We start from the raw sequence: 20,032 nt of genomic DNA, 5'->3' as shown, positions 1-20,032 counted from the left end.
GGTAAGAGGTACAGTGTTTTGTCCCTCAAGGCTTTTGACTTATCTTAAGCTACCCATGTCCGGGAATAAGAAAATATAATCAGAAAATGACTTAAAAGAAGAGTGGTGTTTAATTCACTTTCATGCTGCTGTGAGAAAAAAAATTCAAGTTCACAGTCCACCAATAAGAAAGCACCTGGGACAGGGGCTTTCCAGGTGGCTCAGTGGTAAAGAATCCACTTGCCAATGCATGAGACGCGGGTTCGATCTCTGGGTCAGGAAGATCTTTTGGAGAAGGAAATAGCAATCTATTTCAGTATTCTTGCCTGGGTAATCCCATGGACAGAGGCTGATGGGCTACAGTCCATGGAATCGCAAAAGAGTCAGACATGACTTAGAGACTAAACAACAACAACAATAAAAAAGGAAAGAAAGAAAATTCCTAAGACAGACAGGGTAATAGACAGAGAGACAAGGGGCGTAAAAAAGTTGAACAGAGTCTGAACAGAATCTCAGTGACCTATTGGCCTTAACAAATGGTATAACATGTTTAATTCGGTAACAGAAGATAGCAGAATTTCTTACTCTGGAAGTAGAAAAATGACAAAATTGCTCTTATTGAAGAGCAATCTTGAGTGTCTCTTAATATTAACTGTCCCCCAGTAAGGAAATCTGTATTGTTTGTATGTGCATGTTATCTGACCGTGCAAATTGCTGTAAAAGTTCACATACCTTCCACGGAATTAGGAATATCTTGGCCCCATTTGGCAAAGAAATTGGAGCCACCTCCTCCCCAAGGAAAGCAAACCAGCCTAAAAAGTGCATTACGATTCTGGTATAAGCAGTTCACAACTTTTTCATTCCTAGGGAGAAAATTCAAATATTTAACATGATGTAAAGTAAGTCCACCTGTCCTAACTGATTTAGGTGTGTTTTAACAGAAATTTTTATTCATTATAAGGAGACTGTATTCATATATAAAGGGATCACCTTTTTTTTTTCCCAACAAGAACAGCCAAAAAAATTTTTCGTGGATTCATTTTTAACAGTTAGTATATATAAACTTTGATAGATGTAAGTGAAATAGTCAAGTATCTATATGTAATATTTAGGAAATACATTTCACATGCACATTTAAAAGGGATAGACATGCTCATTTAGAAATCACCTTTTTCCCAATTCAGGGAATACTTGTATCTACACAGTTTTATCTCAATGTCTTCATGATTTCAGGTCATCTGTAAGTTTTCCAAAGCATGTAATTTTCACTCCCTTCTGAGTGTTAATTAAATACACCTTTTTGTATCTGCATATAATCATTGGAAATTTCACCACAGTGTCCAACTATCCTTCCACCTAGTATTCCAGATAATTGCTTTTTAAAAAATTCAATATATATATATTCAATATAAATATATGTACAAAACATTCAATATATATACGTTTGCATCATCCATAATTTAAACACTTCCTGTAAAGTCTTCACGTTGATCATTAAATTATTTACAAAGTTATATAGTCTTGCCAAATGTGAGATAATCAACCCTACTATCATGATTAAATCTCTCTTGCCTCTCTCTTTTTTAAGTTCCCATTTAGTCAGTTGATCTCTGTGCTGTGTTGTGCTTAGTCACTCAGTCATGTCTGACTCTTTGTGACCCCATGGACTGTAACCCTCCAAGCTCCTCTGTCCATGGGGATTTTCCAGGCAAGAATACTGGAGTGGGTTGCCATGCCCTCCTCCAGGGGATCTTCCCAACTCAGGGACTGAACCCAGGTCTCCTGCATTGCAGGTGGGTTCTTTACCAGCTGAGCCACCAGAGAAGCCCAAGAATACTGGAGTGGGCAGCCTATCCCTCCTCCAGGGGATCTTCCCAACCCAGGAATTGAACCAGGGTCTCCTGCATTGCAGGTGGATTCTTTACCAGCTGAACTACCAGGGACGCACCCCCAGTTGATCTCTACAAGCATCCAAAACTAACAATGATTGAGATTTTGTCAGGTTTACATGTATTCCTTAAAGAGGATTTTGGTTTTCATGATAAAAATAATAGAACGCTACTAATTATGAGAAACTTTACACAAACTTAAGCATAAGTTAAAACCTTTCTTGGGGGGAAGAATAACTTATGGAGAAAAACTCCTTGGCTTGTATTAGGGCATTTATGTTAATAATAGCTAATTTAAAGAGAAAAAAGGGCATTTTTTTTTTAAAGGTTTTTTAATGTGGGCCATTTTTAAAGTCTTGATTGAACTTGTTACAGTATGTTTTTTATGTTTTGGTTTTTTGGCAGCCATGGGACATGTGGGATCTTAGCTCCCTGACCAGGGATCAGGCCCACTGCACTGGAAGGCAGTGTCTTAACTACTGGATGGTCAGGGAAGTCCCCTCAAAGGGGTAATTTTAATGTTTTCTTTTGAAGAGGGACATTTTGTACTTGAGGCTACATTCCTTCTAACTAAAGGAGATCAATCCTGAGTGTTCATTGGAAGGACTGATGTTGAAGCTGAAACTCCAATACTTTGGCCACCTGATGCGAAGAGCTGGCTCATTTGAAAAGACCCTGATGCTGGGCAAGTTTGAGGGCAGGAGGAGAAGGGGATGACAGAGGATGAGATGGTTGGATGGCATCATCGACTCGATGGACATGGGTTTGGGTGGACTCCGGGAGTTGGTGATGGACAGGGAGGCCTGGTGTGCTGCAGTTCATGGGATCGCAAAGAGTCGGACACGACTGAGCGACTGAACTGAACTGAAATGATTATCAGCAAACTCACTGACCATGGATCAGCCCTAAATAAGAGCTTCATAGCTATCAACCATTTACTGGAAAAACACTAGAGTCATTTTTTAAAGGAGTACAAAACCTTCCATAGTGCCTTCCACAGTTTGGTAAAAACTGCATAGCTAATGGGTGAGTTTTCTGAATCTTATTTCTGGAAGCTATTGAAGAGTCTAGAAAAATGACTTGAATTCAACATTACTTTAAAACAAGTCCATGTTTTTTAAAGCCAAGGAGCCCTACTTCAGTCTATTTCAATGACTTGCATTCTCATGAACAAAAATATCAGAATAAGTATAGCCTTGCCATACCTGAAGACTATGTAATCAGCAGAAGTAGTTCTGCTGATTACAGGAGTTCTATAAGGAAAACAATACAAAGCCATAAACACAAAATTAGGTTTAGACACTTAGATCATTGCTGTTTTTTTTAGTTGCTAAGTCATTTCCAACTCTGCAACCCCGTGGGCTATAGCCCTCCAGACTCCTCTGTCCATGGGATTTCTCAGGCAAGAATACTGGGTTACCATTTCCTTCTCCTGGAGATCTTCCCCACCCAGGGATCAAACCTGTGTCTCCTGTGTTGGCAGTCAGATTCTTTACCACTGAGCCACCAGCGAAACCGTTTGATCATTAGTTTCAAGATAAAACCACCTTTCTTTGCCTTGGGGGTGGGGGTAGGAGCTGCTCTTCACTTATTTAGAGCCGGGCCAGTATCGCAGTGGGTCCTCAGAACCCACATTGATGGGGTGCCTACCCTCCACAGCAAACCCACGGTGAAGATCTCACAAGAAGGTAGTGCCTGGGAGGGTATTGCTCATTGCTGTGAAGCCTGGACAGTTAGCAGAACATTCTCATTCTTGGGCTCTTGCCTGTCCTCTGCCTCCGTCCAATCTCCTGTGTCTCCTGAGAAAAACAGACGCAGACCAAGAAAAGCTAACCTTCCCAAGCCAATCCTCTGGGTGGAAGCCTTCTGCCTGCACTTGCCTTCTCTTTGTCTTCCCCTTCTTCAGTTTTGGTTTCGGTTAAATCATAAAATTCTAAGACTTTAGAGTTGAGAGGTATTAGAGCAATCATTTAACCCACTATCAACAGCCTGATAGCTCAGTTGGTAAAGAATCCACCTGCAATACAGGAGACCCAGGTTTGATTCCTGAGTGGGGAAGACCTGCTGGAGAAGGGATAGGCTCACTCCAGTATTCTTGGGCTTCCCTTGTAGCTCAGCTGGTAAAGAATCCTCTCACAATGTGAGAGACCTGGGTTCGATCGCTGGGTTGGGAAGATCCCCTAGAGATGGGGAAGGCTACCCACTCCAGTATTCTGGCCTAGAGAATTCCATGGACTGTGTAGTCCATGGGGTCACAAAGAGTCAGACACGACTGAGCGACTTTCACTTTCAACAGCCTAGTGACTAAGGCTGTGGAAACAAAGAGATCTGAATTCAAACCCGTTGATATGACATTAGGAAAATGACCTGAGTGACTGAAAATCTCAATGTCCTCATCTATAAAATGAGGACAATCATAGCGTCTTCCTTACACTTTGATTAAATGTCTCAAAAATACTCAGCATGGTTTTAGGAACCCACAAAACAAAAATGAATGTTTTCTATTAATCCTGGTTTGACAGTTGGAGAAATTGAGGTCAAGAGATGTTAGGTTACTCGCCCAGGGTCACCCGGCCAGTGACAAGTCAGGAATTAGAACACAAGTCCTGTTTATCCTAAGAGCTATTTCCCCACTTTATCCTTCTTCTTGTTTTCTCAGCATCAACAAGCAACAAGTGGACCCATAAGTGGCAGGGAGTGGATAGCATACCTGGGAGGCTTCAGATGACAGAGCCAGGGACACAGACGTCTACTCTACTTCTGGATGTAAATGGAATCTTACTTTCACATTTGTAGCCAAGTCATGGATTTACAGTTTCACATTAAGCTCACCACCAAGTCAGTACCATTTTACACAGTGAGTAGTTGGTACCATTTACTATACCTTACAGGACTTCCCTAGCGGTCCAGTGGTTAAGACTCTGCACTTCCAGTGCAGGGTTCGGTCCCTTGTTGGGGAAACTAGGATCCCACATGGTGTGGCAAAAACACAAATACCTTGCACTAGGGAGAATGGCCATCAAATGAGGTCTCTCTGAGAAGCCCCTTCCCATGTAAAAGGGCAACCTCCAGAGGCAGAGTATTAGAGCACCTGGGATTGGAAAAACCCAGACTGCACACAGTGACATACCTGATTGTCTCAGCTTTGTCTCTGCTCTCCATTTGTTGAGGAAATGGTACAAAATTGCTGCTCTCAGGAACTTTCTGGCCAGTGCCAAATTCAATACCTCTTTGGATATAAAACCTCTGATCAGCCTCGAGCACACTTTGAAATCTGTTGATTATTGCTCCAAGCCCTATTTGAAAAAAAGAAAAAAAAGAGGAGAAGAAATGGATTAGAAGCAACATGACAGATGTTATGTTGGAGTCGCCTGCCTCAGCTCACATTCAATCATCAGTAAGTGTTTCCATTAGCTGAACCCCTGGCTAGGACAGAGAAAGACAAAGATGCAACATTTCTAAAACTCCAGCTAGTAAATGCCCTGCAGCCAAATCAAACCAAGAACACTCAATACTGACTAGAAAATTGGGGTCTGAGGAGAGGTTTGAGTTTAAAATATTGGTGTCTTCATTTTCTAGATATTTACAAAATTTTAAAACTTAAGGAAGAATTAGGAGGTCTTAGAAAAACTTTACTGCTAATACCAAACTTCTGGGACGTCCCTGCTAGCTCAGTGGCTAAGAAACCACTTCCAAAGCAGGGGACATGGGTTCAACCCCTGGTCTGGAAAGATTCTATCTGCCATGGAGCATCTAAGCCCATGCCCCACAACTACTGAGCCCGTGTGCTCCCCAACAAGAGAGGCCACTGCAACAAGAAGCCCATGCACCGCAACAAAGAGTAGCCCCCACTCACTGCAACTAAAAAAATCGCACACACAGCAATGAAGACCAGTGCAACCAAAAATAAACAAATAAATAAAAAATGAAATATCAAACTTCCAACTCTGCAAGCTACAAATATTCAGAAAAGAAAGGAAGAATAATTACCCCCCCTAGTGGACTTTACCCTTTTACTTCCTAGAAGCTCCTTGAATCATGTCAAGGCCCTGGATCACTCAGCTGTGAGCCTCAGGAGTGTTCCCCGGAGACCAGGCTGATCTCTCAGTGTGCTGACTTCTTATAGTGCAGTGCAGAGCACCTGGAGGAACTGAAAGACCTGCTTAACTAGGGGAAGAGAGTTCCTGGAGGCGGGGATCAGCTTGTCACTCAGGTTGTTTTCTTAGTAAGAATGGCCTGGAGAAATTACAAATTCTCAAAAAACACCCCACCTGTATGATTCATTAGGATTCCACTGACTCCTTAAGTAAGGACATAAAATGCCAGAAGAGACGGCTTTGTCTACCAAGAAAAATTGGCAATCAGAGGTTGGATGCATATTTTTTGTGTTTATGACTGAAGGCTGTTACTGAGGGCTACAGAACGGCAGTAAAATGAGGCTAAATTCCACCAGCTGTTTTTAATAGAAATAAGTAAAACCTATTCTTCTTTCTGATATCATCTTATTTTTGACTTGGCACATTATAGGCAGGAGAAGTGTTTACTTTTACTTAATAGGTCTTCCCTGGTGGTCCAGTGGTTGAGAATTTGCCTACAAATACAGGGGACATGGGTTCAGTCTCTGGTCCAGGAAGATCCCACATGCCACAGAGCAGCTAAGCCTGTGTGCCGCCGGTGCCAAAGCCTGCACACGCTAGAGTCTGCTCCACAACAACAGAAACCACCACAACAAGAAGCCCATGCACCACAACTAGAGAGTAGCCTGCGCACAGCAACAAAGACCCATCGTAATCAAAAATAAATACAAATTAAAAATTTACTCAATAGACTTTTTTTTTGACATGTCAATTGAGTAAATGTCAATTTACTCAGTTGACATTTTACTTCAATAGATATCACTGAAGTCCTGGGTCATTTCTCAACATTTGGAGTTATCCTCAGATAAAAGTGATAGTGACTCTGTCCTCAAGAAAAAAACAATAGAAGTGTCTATTTGATTGAAATCCTGGAGGAGAGAAGAGAGGGATGAGGTAGGGACAATATTCAGGAGACAGTGGCTTAGATTTTCCCACAACTGATACATTATACCAGTCCGAAGAGTAAAGATGCCCAGCACATTCTGAGCAGAATAGACTAAAAAGAAAAAAATGTATGTAATGATGAAACTGGAAAACAAAGACAAAGGGCAAATATTAAAAGCCCAGAGGATGAGGGGATGGACTATAATCTGGAAGGAACAGCAGAGTGGAAAGCTAGCACTAATCTCTTCAAGTGCTAAAAGAAAAATTGCTAAATTGGGATTTTCAGAACAACTCTCAAGGCAGGGAAAATCAGAAGAATCAGACTTGAAAGAGATCAAAACCTGGAGCAGAAGGATGTAAAACTCACCTCCCCCCAAGTCTACACAATGTTGGAAAGATGGTCTCTGCAATAAATGGTGCTGGGAAAACTGGACAGCTACATGTAAAAAAATGACACTAGATCATTCTTTAACTCCATACACAAAACTATGCTCAAAATGGATTCAAGGCCTAAATGTGAGACTGAACACTATAAAACTCCTGGAGGAAAACATAGGAAAAACACTCTGACATAAAGTGTAGCAACATCTTTTTTGACTCGTCTTCCAGAATAATGGAAATAAAAACAAAAATAAACAAATAGGGTCTACTTAAAAGCTTTTGCACAGCAAAGCAAACAATAAACAAAATGGAAAAACAACCAACAGATTGGGAGAAAGTATTTGCAAATGATGCAACCAATAAGGGATTAGTCTCCAAAATTTGCAAACAGCTCATGACACTTAACAGCCTCAAAAGAAATAACCTACTCAAAAAATGAGGAGAAAGCATAAATAGAAGACATTTCTCCAGAGAAGATATACAGATGGACAATAGCACATGAAAAGACATTCAAGATCACTAAGTATTAGAGAAATGCAAATCAAAACTACAATGAGATATCACCTCACACCAGACAGAATGGCTATCATCAAAAAAGCCACAATCAATCAATGCTAGAGAGGGTATGGAGAAAAGGGCACCTCCTACACTGTTGAAAATTGCTAGTTTTCAGTTTAGCAAGTTGCATAGCATGGCCAAAAAAAAAAAAAAACCCAAATAAACAACAACATCAAAATCCAGATGCGGAAAAATTCCTATTGAAAGCTAACTGGAAAATAGCAGAAGGACTCCTGTAACAATCAAGGCTGTAAGAAAGATACACACATATTTGGGTAAAACAGGAAGAAAAACATTGGGTCAGGACCTGTGTCCCTTGAAGGGGGCTAAGAGGAGAAAGGGGATTGGACGTGTGGACGCTGCCCCAGGGAGTGAGCAGGTCAAGGCTCAGACTGAGCATCCCTGTCCTGGGGTCCTATGTGGAGAGACAAGCCCCCTTGCCTGGTTGGAGAATCTCTGGCACAGGTAAAAAGGCTGGAGCAGCCCGGACACCACTTAGGAATGCACAGGTGCTGGCTGGCCCCCAGGTAGGATGGGGAGAGGTCTTCCCCGACCACCTTGCTGTGTTCCCCAGCCTGCATGGAGCAAATGTAACAACACTCATATCAGGCAAAATAGACTAAAACAAAATCTATAACAAAAGGCAAAGGCATTATAAGTAAATCAATACAAGAAGAGGATATTACACACATAATACAGGAGCACCTAGCATATAAAGCAAATACTGAGACATAAAGGGAGAAATTAACAATAGTACAGTAATAGTAGTGTATTATTAGTATATTATTATTATAATAATACAATAGTAGTAGCATATTAGTAGTATAGTATTATTATAATAATACAATAGTAGTAGCATATTAGTAGTATAGTATTATTATAATAATGCATTAATACCCTCTGACATCAATGAACAGATCGTCCAGATAGAAAATCAGGCAATAGTGGTCTTAAGTGACGCAGTACAGCAGTTGGACTTAATCTATAGGATATTGCATCCAAAATCAGCAGAAACATATTCTTCTCTTTTCTTCCCTAAAATTTTATTTATTTAGTTTTGGCTGTGTGGGCTTTCTTTAGTTGTGGTGAGCAGGGACAACTTTCTAGTTGCAGAATGTAGGCTTCAGTAGTTGCAGCATCCAGGCTCTAGGACAAAGGTTCAATAGTTGCAGTGCGTGGGCTTAAGTTTCACTACAACAAATGAGATCTTCCTAGATTTTGGATTGTACCCATGTTTCCTGCATTGGCAGGCAGATTCCTTATGACTGAGCCTCCAGGCAAGTCCTCAGCATCACTAATTACTGCTGCTACTGCTGCTAAGTTGCTTCAATTGTGTCCGACTCTTTGCAACCCCATAGACGGCAGTCCACCAGGCTCCTCTGTCCCTGGGATTCTCCAGGCAAGAATACTTGGAGTGGGTTGCCATTTCCTTCTCCAATGCACACATACATGCTAAGTCGCTTCAGTCATGTCCAACTCTCTGCAACCCCATGGACAGCAGCCCACCAGGCTCCTTTGTCTAGAGACATGCAAATCAAAACAACAATGCAATATCACCTCACACCTGTTAGTATGGCTGTCATCAAAAAGTCTACAAATAATAAATGTCAGTGAGGATGTGGAGAAAAGGGATCCCTTGTACACTGTTGGTGGAAATATAAATTGGTGCAACCGCTGTGGAAAACAGTAGAGGTTTGTCCACAGAGCTACCATATGATCCAGTATATATATATCTAGAAAAATGAAAACACTAATTTGAAAAGCTGCATCTAACCCAGTGTTTATAGCAGTACTATTTCCAGTATCCAAGACATGGAGGCAAGCTAAGTGCCCATCAACTGAGGAATGGATAAAGAAGGTATGATATAGAGATAGATGGGCTTCCCTGGTGCCTCAGACGGTAAAGAATCTGCCTGCAATGCAGGAGCCCTGGGTTTGATTCCTGGGTTGGAAAGATCCCCTGAAAAAGGGGATCTCTACTCCAGTATTCTTGCCTGGAGAATTCCATGGACAGAGGATCCTGGCAGGCTACAGTCCATGGGGTTGCAAAGAGTTGGACATGACTGAGCAAATAACACTTTGACTTCATATATATAGATATCACAATGGAATATTACTTAGCCATAAAGAGGAATGAAATTCATGTTGCAATTTGCAGCAACACAAATAGACCTAAAGATTATAAAATAAGTTAGACAGAAAAAGACAAATACTGTATGATACCACTTATATATGGACTCTGAAAAATAATACAAATGAGAGTATATTCAAAACAGAAACAGATACATACGTATAGAAAAACCTTGGGGTTACCAAAGGGGAGAGGAAAGGGGGAGGAACAAATTAAGGATCTAGTGGTAAGAGATACAGACAACTAAGTATAAAGTAGAAAGCAACAAGGATATATTGTAAAGCACAGGGGATTATAGCCATGGTCTTGTACTAAAAATGGAGTATACTCTGCAAAAATACTGAATCACTCAACTATACACATGAAAATAATATAATATTGTAAATCAACTATACTTCAGGAAGCAGAAGCAGGGCAAAATAAAGACATTTTCAAGTGTCTTTTCTAAGTTTGCCACCCAGAAGACATTCTCTAAATTAAATTTTAAAGGAAATATATACTTTGGGCAGAAAGTAAGTGACTGCAGATGGGAGATTTTGAGATGCAAAAAGAAATTTAAAAAGACAATGGTAAATAAGTGAGCCAATGTAAATAAACATTAATTGCATAAAGCAGTACCTGTAATTTCTAGTTGGCCTTAAAATATATATGGAATTAAAATATTGAACAAAATAATGTATATGTCAAGAGCAAGTAAAGGAATTTCTTTTTTTTTCCTTTGAGGTTTTATTAAGTTTAGACTGATAAGTATGCATGTTTTAATTTCTAAGGCAAGTTTCTTGAAAGAACAGAAACATACCATATGCCACCCAAACTGGAAGAGAGGACTGTTTAGTGAATCAAAAAGAGAAAAGTAAGGAAAAACATAGAAAACACAATAAACACAGGTAAACATAGAAAACACAGGTAAAACAAACAGAAAACACAATACAAGATAGCAGATTAAACCCCAAATATCACTGCCTGTGCTTTTTAAAATATTTTCATTTGTTTGTTTGACTATGCCAGCTTTTAGTTGTGGCACACAGGATCTTTAGTTGTGGCATGCGAACTCTTAGTTGAGGCACGTGGGATCTGGTTCCACGATCAAACCCGGGTACCCTGCACCGGGGGCGAGAAGTCTTAGCCATTAAACCACCAGGGAAATCCCAGTTTTATATTACATATTAATGGGCTAAATTCTCTAAGTATGATACAAAATTGTCAGGTTGAATTAAAAAGTAATCCAGCTATAATGCTGGGTATATAAGATGTATCTAGGAAGATATCATTCTTAAGATTTAAAAATAATTTCAAATGTAAAATAGTCAATGCCAGGCTCTGGCACAGAGGAAGCATGTTCTGAAATGTTTTGGCTACCAGCTAGGCAATGGAAAAGAAGGCCTGCGGAATGGCGTGTGAGAGAACAAGGCGGAAAGAGCAACAGGTGCCTGAGCCCCGGAGGTGAGCTGGTGCACGGTAACTGAGAAATCAAAAGGATTTGTGCACGGATGGAAGGCGGAGCCTGGATGTAAGTAGGAGGCAGATTGTGGACAGCTTTGTGAGCAAGCAATCTGAAGAATTTGGGGCTTGGTCTTAAGACAAAGAGAAGATGACCTGCGTCATCTTTCAGGGTGATGGCTCTGATGACAAGGTCACGGCGAAGAGCATGTTAGGAGGCTGTTGTAATAATTCAGGAGAGGAAGGATGATGCCTTGGGCTAACATTCTGACATTAAGAAACACTTACAGAGCAATTGTGAAGGGCCAGGCATCACTCACACTTTTCATGCGCTGTCTTTTATTGTGGTTGCTAATTTATTAATGTGGCCGTGCTGGGTCTCGGTTACAGCACATGGGGTTTTTGTTGTTGTTGTTATTTTATTTATTTAACTGAGGCTGTGTTGGGTCTTCACTGCTGCGAGGGCTTTCTCTAGGTGTGGTGAGCAGGGGCTACTCTCTAGTTGTGGTGCACAGGCTTCTCATTGTGCTGGCTTCCCTAGGTGCAGAGCACAGGCACGGACTCTAGGTGTGTGGGCTCAGTAGTCGCAGCTACCTGGGTCTAGATAGAGCACAGGCTCAGTAGTTGTGGCACATGGGATGAGTTGCTCTGTGGCAAGTGGGACTTTCCTGGATCAGGTATCGAACCTGTGTCTCCTGCATTGGCAGGCAGAGTCTTTACCACTGAGCCACCAGGTAAGCCCAGCACACAGGATCTTAACTGCAGTTTGCAGGATCTAGATCCCTGACTGGGGATTGAACCTGGGCCCCCTGCATCGGAAGCTCAAAGTCTTAGCTACCAGACCACCAGGGACATCCTGTGTTAAGTCTTTTAACTTTTACAGTTATGTGAACATTCTTCCCCCACATGATGAAGGTATTATTATTATATTATTTTTCTATTATAAAATTGTATTTGTGTATAAGTTTTTATATATGTCTCTACACACACACACACACACATGCATATTGTGGCTGCACTGAGTGGCTTGTGGAATCTTAGTTCCCCAACCAGGGATTTTACCCACACCCTCGAAGTAGAAGCACAGAGTCCAAACCCACTGGACCACCAGGGAATTCTGAAGGTATTATTATTACCTACATTTTAATTTAAAGAAACTAAGGCACAGAGAGGTGCAGTGACTAAAAGACATATGTTGGCAAGCAGTAGACCCAGCTAGTCTGGCTTGAGAAGCTCTTAAACCCCAGTGCCCACCTCTACTGTGCGTTATGTGCCACGACAGCCTCCTTCCCTGGCATCTGTGGGATCAGATGCTTTATTAGACATGGTGAGTGTGGAAGAGCTACAAACAGTGTGACTCCCAGCTTTCTGACTTAACCAATGGATGGGGTATGTGGCGGTGCCGTCAGGTCTTGAGATGGAAAACAGGAGAAATGGTCTGTGGGGAAAGGCGAGGTGTTTAGTATCAGATTATTAAGGTTAAGTGTTAGTTGCTCAGTCGTGTCTGACTCTTTGTGACCCCATGGAGTGTGGCTCACCAGGCTCCTCTGTCCATGGGATTCTCCAGGCAAGAATACTGGAGTGGGTTGCCCTGCCCTCCTCCAGAGATCTTCCTTGCCTAGAGTTCAAACCCAGGTCCTACATTATCATTCCCAAGGTGGACTCCAGTATTCTTGCCTGGGCAGTCCCAGGGCCAGAGGAGCCTGGCAGGCTACAGTCCACGGGGTATCAAAGACTCCGAATGGACTCAACAGCAACATCTGTGAGGCACCCATGGAGGGATTTCCAGAGAGTATTCGACCACAGGGACTTGAATCTCAGGGGTGTGTCTGGGTGTACCTTAAATTCATACTACACTACTAAGTATTTTAAATGACCCAAGTTTGTTCCTTTTTTATGCCTGAGTAATATTCCAATCAGCAGCTTCCTGACAGGCATCACTGAGTACAATTTAATGGCAGAAACCAAACAGGTCTCTGGTTCCCAAGAGAGAAAGTTTGCCCCACAGTGCTCATTCCTACTGGGGATGCTGAGCCACAGCTGCACCGTCTGGCCCTCTTGCAGCTTCAGCCTGAAACTGGCAGCTGTGTGTTAGAACAGCTATTCCCCATGGTCCATCGTGGAACAGGATTGGGCTTCTCTTGGCAGGGAGGCAGTTTCTACCACGGACCAAGGCCTATGAGCTGAGTCCCACTACAGAACAGATACCCTACAATGAGTGATTGCGAACACTGCTCTCTAGTACCGTGGCGGCCAGCTGGCACCAGCACTTATGAAGAGTGGCCAAGAAGGAAGTGGCTTTTGCATTTGTTAAGGAAGATTGGCACCATCTGAGCTTACCATAAAGCTTATGGGGAAAGTGCTGATCATGTGGACTCTGTGAACCAAAATTGCATGTCATAGTCCCAAGGGCCGTGATTGTGAAATGAGTCTTGCTGCAGAGGTACTGTGGCAATTACTAATTACTAAGCTAATTACTAAGAGTTAATTACTCTAATTACTAAGAGCATTCCAGACAAAAACTGCTTGAGCAACTTCTTTGAAGTTTTTTTAAAAGTTTGGCCTCACTCCAAACTTTTTGAAGTCATGTGGGATCTTAGTTCTCCAACTAGGGATCAAACCCACGACCTCTGCATTGAAAGGCAGAGCCTTAACCCTTGGACAACCAGGGAAGTCCCCCTGGATTGAACCTTAACCTGAAACAAAATGTCAGAAATGGCACACCATGGATGGTTCAAGACTGTGTTTGTTACTGGCTTTATCTATGCTGTGTCAATGTCTGTTTCCTGAAGCTGCTGTAATAAATCACCATAAACTGGTGTGCAGAACAACATGAGCTTATTCTCTTACCGTACTAGAAACCAGAAGTCTAAAAGGGGTCTTATTTGGCAAAACCAAGTGGTTTGCAGAGCTGTGTTTCTTTTGGAGACTCTAGGAGGGGAGAATCAATTTTTGGCCTTTTCTAGCTTCTAGGGGCTTTATGTGGTTTTGGGGGGGCTTTTGGCTTCTGCCTTACCTCTCTCAGACCTCTGCTTCTTTCATCACATCTCCTCTGACTCTGACTTGTCTGCTGCCCTCTTTAAGGACCTGGGTGATTTCATGGGGTCTGCTGAGGTTTTTCAGGTTAATGTCCATATATCAAGTTCTTTATTTAATCACATCTGCAGTGTTTCTTTAGCCAGGTAAAGTGCCATACCCACAGGTTCCAGGGTTAAGGATGTGGCTGTCTTTGGGGTCAATTATTCTACTGTGGTAAATTTTTTAAAAAGCATGATTGGGTTCAGAAGACCTACTATGCTCAGCACCTACTGGTTTGTCAAATCTGGAAAATGATAGACCAGATTTGTGATCCTGACCAGAGAGGTACAGAAAAAGGACTTGAAACAAGTGGTAAATAAGATGACACCAGGCAGCGTGTGAAAGGCTTACAAGAGGCTTGCTAGTCTATTTATCCTTTCCATCATGTGTCTGTTCTGAAAAGGCACAACTTTGAGGAAAACTAATGGAGCTTCATAAGGACACATAGTTCTGGAAGAGGAGCCCTGGAGTTGAATGAATTGATAAATATGAGCTTGAGAGAGTCAGTTCCTGGGTAGGTTGATAAGAAGTCTGGGGTCCCTGAGGAGCAGATAGGAGTCTGGAGTTCTCAAGGAGGAGAAAAGGACACTTCTTTCTTTCTACATTGCTTTCTCATAGTTAATATAACATTGTATCCTGCTTGAGGACATGTTTCTCCTTCTTGAGAACCTTCTGACTAATCCTGTCATCTTAAAATGTATATTATGGGAGTGGGTCTGTTAAGACCTTTACAGCCTTGAGACATTCTCTTGATTTATTGTTAATAACCAGTTGAAAGGTATATAACTCTGTTGCGAAGACTAGCAAGGGGGGCACTCTCGGTCTCCCTTCTGATGTCTATGTCAGAAGCTTTCTCTGTCCCTTTTTATACTGTAAGAAAACTCTGCTACATATAAGCTCTTGAGTGACCAAGCCTGGTCCCTGGTCCCAAGCTAAATCTTCTTCTTCAGAGAGCCAGCGTATCCAACATCGTTCATCTGTAAGCTATCAAGCTCATGACGTGAAATCTATTCAATGGTCAGAACTTATCATTGGAGACAGATAAAAAGTCTTGTGCATGCATGCATGCTAAGTTGCTTTATTTGTGTCTGACTCTTTCCCAACCCCATGAACTGTAGCCCACCAGGCTCCTCTGTCCAGGGGATCCCAGGCAAGAATACTGGAGTGGATTGCCATGCCCCACTTCAGTGTATCCTCCCGACCCAGGAATTGAACCCAGGTGTCCTGCATTTCAGGTGGATTCTTTACCATCTGAGCCACTAGGGAAGCCCAGTGACAAAAATTTACAATAAAAGGCTATCTTTCATCTATTTAATTTCAAAGTCCTCAGGACTCACTGATCTGGGGGCACTTAAGTCTCCCAGGCTAATAGCCTTCCTTGTACTTGGGCTATTTCTGCAGTGATTAAAGGAAGCACTGGAACATATTTCCTGTGGTAGTGATTCAAGGGCGACCCAGAAGCTGACCCAGGACAAGGTTTCAAGTCCAAGGAAGTGACTCAGAGGGAGAGGACCAGCAGGGCAGTGCGAGAAGGGGTGAGGAAGAGAGATAACCAGTTGCCTATGTCATCCAGTGAGATACTGTGGCACGTGACTAGAGATTAACCTCAGGACATTAACGTTCCTCTAGAGGAAGCAGGTGGCTGACACCTCTCTGCCCCAGGCACCATCATTTCTTGGCAATTCAGTGAAAAGCAAAGGAATCTAGAGGCAAGAGAAAGCTCCCAGGCCACAAAATACAGATCTGGCAGTTCAAAGTGATGGTCTAGTGAAGTGGTAAAGGGTGGGGGGCTGGGGGTGGGCCTAACCTCTACACAGCCACTTGAGTGGTTTCCTGGGGAGGCTTTCTCTTCCCCTGCACAACTGTTAACTTTACCACAGTTAAAACAGGAAGAACCAGACTGAGGCGGGCATCAGCGGCATGCTACTGCAGTTATATTTTAGAACAAAGGGAGATGATTACCAGAGACCAACTTTTGATGTCTCAAAACATTCCATCAGAGTCTGCACTTGGGACTATTTTGTAAAATGACACTTACATGATGTCAAATGAAACAACGGATTTTTAAAAAAGATCATGGCAAGTAATACTGAGAAGAGAGGCTAGTAAGCATAAATTTTCACTTTGTGGACTTCCTTGTCGTCGCACTCCCTCTGTTTGTTGTAGTAATAGAAAGTATTGTCCCTTCTCTGAAGCTTCTTCACATATCCTGTCTCTGGCCAACGATCTACCTGTACATCCAAAACCAAAACACAAATATTGTAATGGTCCTTTTATATAATTGTTCACTATCAAACATTAAAAATTGCAAGTCACATCAAACAACAAGGCACAAAATTAAAAAATACTTGAGCTCTTAGTGATGTCTTACACTTGTAGACACATAGACACACATACATAAAAAACACACATACAACACACTTGTCTCACATTGTAACCTTATACTGAAGGACTATTAGTTCAATGCTTCTCCCTAGATCCCAATTTCTAGGTTTAAATTTCTACTCTGCAGCCAAGATAAAACTTTCAGAATAATCTAAACTTTATTCTTCTTATATTTACTAACTATTTTATGCATGATTACTTACTAACTTCTGAAAATAATACCTAAGGAGGGAATTAGGGCTAGGCCGAGGCAACAGGAAGAAGCTAGCCTGGATGTCTCTAAAGGTGAATGTGTATCTCATGTCCATATTTCAAGTGCACACCTTGAAACTCAATTTTTCATAGAAATTTGAGGTAATGAACAAAGTCTTCAGCAATCTCTTCTTAGCTTCTCCTCCTTAGTTTTTCTCATTTGCCGTACAGGTTTGCTTACTTGATTGTTTGGCTTGATCCAGTTTGGACCTTTTTTTTTCCCCTTCCTCTGTGAAGTCAATGCATTTCTGCTCTGGTTAGATATGTTGCTTCCGGATGGTGTGACGTCTACTCCATCACTGTCAAAACCCAAGCTGGAGGCTGCTCATCCAAATCCAGTGACGTGACTGGCAGAGGCTGGCACCAGGTTGAAGGTGGTCAGGAAGAGGGAATTCAGTGACCATGGAGCAAATACGGTGATCTACCAGAGCTTTCGCTTCACACAAGCTACAGTTCACGTGCCTCCGAATTCAAACAACAGGGAGGGACATCCCCAGCAGTCCAGTGATTAAGACTTTGTGCTTTCACTGCAAGGGGCAAAGGTTTGATACCTGGCTGGGGAACTAAGATCCCACAAGCTGCATGACCAAAATCCCGCCCCCCCACCCCCGCCAAACTACAGTTAGAAGCTCTGGGCATTAGCTCCTCCTGTCTTCAGAATCTAGAGGGGGAGACCAGAGCCAGATAAGTAGAATCTCATGGGATATAATCCAGAACCAAAATGGGAACAAGTGACAGCGCTGGAGAAGGAGAAAATTAGGAAGGGCCTGCTGAGGTGCCTCTGGAGGCTTCTACTGCCCCAAAGATCAAGTGGAAACTTATTAAGGTGACATACAAGGGTCCCCATCTCCCCATCAGCCTTTATCCTTATGCCCCACCACTGAACCACTTACTATTTACCAAGGCCACCAGTCCAGCCTTCCATGGCCTTATACCCATTCCCTCTGCCTGGAAAATGAGTCCCACCCTCAGCACCCCCACCACCTGTCTTACTTAAACAAGTATTTGTGGGTTATACACACTGCACCAAGACAGAAAGATTATGAATTAAAAACAGCTACTGAACTCACTGGGCCTAATGTCTATGAGATAGACTCATCAGCAAAGCATGTGATGCACTTCAAGGTCAGGGCCCTGAGGCCTGACAAAGTTGAGGGGGTCAGGAAGGGCCTCGAGCAGGTGACAAATTTATTCATTTGGCTGCACTGGGTCTTAGTTGCAGCATATAGGATCTAGTTCTTTGAGCAGGATTCCAACAGGGGTCTCATGCGTTGGGAGAACAGGAGTGTCGGCCACTGAAACACCCTGGAAGTGACCTTTTAACCCACATCTAAAGAATTCCCACCAAAAGGAGTACCTATTCGGGAAGAGCATCCCAGGGAACTGCATTAAAGGAAATAATGTCAGTGTCGCTGGGGCATGGATGTGAGAGTAGAGAAATACTGAGAAAGGGAAGGACCAGATGGTGAAGACGCCTGCAACCCTTACAGTGGGAGCGGCTGTCACGTTCAAAGCAGAGGAACAGCACAGCTACAAAGACGGCATACAAAGACCTTGGTGGACTCGAGCCAGGAGGAATCTTTACCAAGACTGAAAGCAGCAAAGAGGAGTCGGAATAGTCCTGGGAAGACATGACAGTGACCTTCACCAGAGTTGCCGGTGGACGGAAACACATGCTAGTTGAAACAGGAGGTACAATCCGCCCGACTTAGTGATCAACTGGGAGTAAAGCAGGGAGGACTCAGTTTCCGGATCCGGTAATCGATCCCCGAGGTCATCTCTCTCTGGTCTGCCGTCTATCTAGTGCCAACCTACTATTCAGCACACACGACTGGAGTTATTTTCTTGTCGGCCTCCACTTCCAGGCTGCGGAGAACAGAAGGGCCGGGTGGGGCTTTGTCTGATTGCTTCTCCTATCCAAAAGACGCGCAACTCCAAACAGAGCAGAGCCTGAGCCCAGGCCGGGACGCAGGAAAACACGCCGGGACGGGGAAGCCCTAGGGACTGGGGGCCTAGACAACTTTGCGCGCGCCTGGCCGAGTCGCCGGTTCGATCCCAACCAGAGCGACCCCTCCGGATCTCACATCCCAGCGCAGAGCCCTCCACTCACGTCTGCCCCGGCACCGGCTCCACGTGGCCGCGCTGCGCGTGCGTAGAGCTCACTCCTTGCCCGGCCTTTGCCTTCCAATGCGGTGGGGCAGGGGATGGAACCGCTCCGAAAACGCTTTACATTCTTTTGCATCCGACCACTCCCAAACCGGAGAGTCTGTCTGCCCAGGGCGTCGCGACAGTTTCAGGAGTTTAGGAGCTGGGTGGAGGCGCTGGGAAAGGCCCTCCAGCGGCAGTGCGCAGGCGCAAGGTGTGTCTCGCGAGATCTCCAGTTGCCTGGGAACGGGCGGCCAGCTATCCGCTGTCTGTCCTGGGGACCACTGTACCCGTTAGACTCCAAAGGCTAATTCTCTCTCCAGTCGCCGCTCCTTTCTAACCCAATTTCTGCCTTTCAGCGCCTGGTAGTCTGAGCCCCTCTCGCTTTTCTGTTTTCGGCTTGCCAAAGAGACGCTAAACCAGTGCCCCCTTCACCGCGTCTCTGCCGAATCCCTGGCAATGTGGAAATAAATAAAGATAAAGGGGAGATGGGGAGGTGGTGAGGAAACCATGCACTTACAAGCAACGATGTAGACCATCTTGAGCCTCCGTAAAGAGGCGAATAAAGGCTATCTTGAATTCTGTGACAGCAGTTCAGAGAATTCCAAATACTGTGACTACTTCAGCCAATGGAGGCTTGAATGGTTACGAACGGAGTCGCTGGGAAGTCAGACAATTAATTGTAAGACAGCTGAAGAACATTTTCAAGATCAGGGATCTGAATCTGTTGACTTACTCTTGTCAAGACCGAGACCATAGTTTGCTTCTGACCT

The 20,032-nt window shown here is 43.3% G+C and overlaps 1 protein-coding gene across 10 annotated transcripts in view; it reads right to left on the bottom strand.

Moving 5' to 3' along the window:
* Positions 1-19,474, bottom strand: part of LOC122681199 (ribonuclease P protein subunit p38) — a 68,529-nt gene extending 49,055 nt beyond the window's left edge. For 3 of the 10 annotated variants that reach the window (XM_043882974.1, XM_043882980.1, XM_043882981.1), the window contains exons 1-3: positions 19,225-19,472; positions 4,999-5,164; positions 712-842 (exon numbers count right to left, since the gene is read on the bottom strand). In XM_043882974.1, coding sequence (XP_043738909.1) covers positions 712-842; positions 4,999-5,030 — 163 coding nt within the window. In that variant the 5' untranslated portion in view covers positions 5,031-5,164; positions 19,225-19,472. Of the gene's footprint in view, positions 1-711; positions 843-4,998; positions 5,165-17,185; positions 17,251-17,295; positions 17,642-17,734; positions 17,776-18,699; positions 18,981-19,224 lie in introns of those variants that run through there. The other 7 variants (XM_043882979.1, XM_043882982.1, XM_043882975.1 and 4 more) reach the window with 6 other exon arrangements.
* Between the last annotated feature and the right edge of the window lie 558 nt (positions 19,475-20,032).

Source organism: Cervus elaphus, chromosome 23, assembly GCF_910594005.1.
Source record: "Cervus elaphus chromosome 23, mCerEla1.1, whole genome shotgun sequence".
NCBI classification, from domain to species: Eukaryota; Metazoa; Chordata; class Mammalia; order Artiodactyla; family Cervidae; genus Cervus; species Cervus elaphus.
Note: the sequence above shows the minus strand (reverse complement) of the source record. Positions and strands in the feature narration are given on the sequence as shown.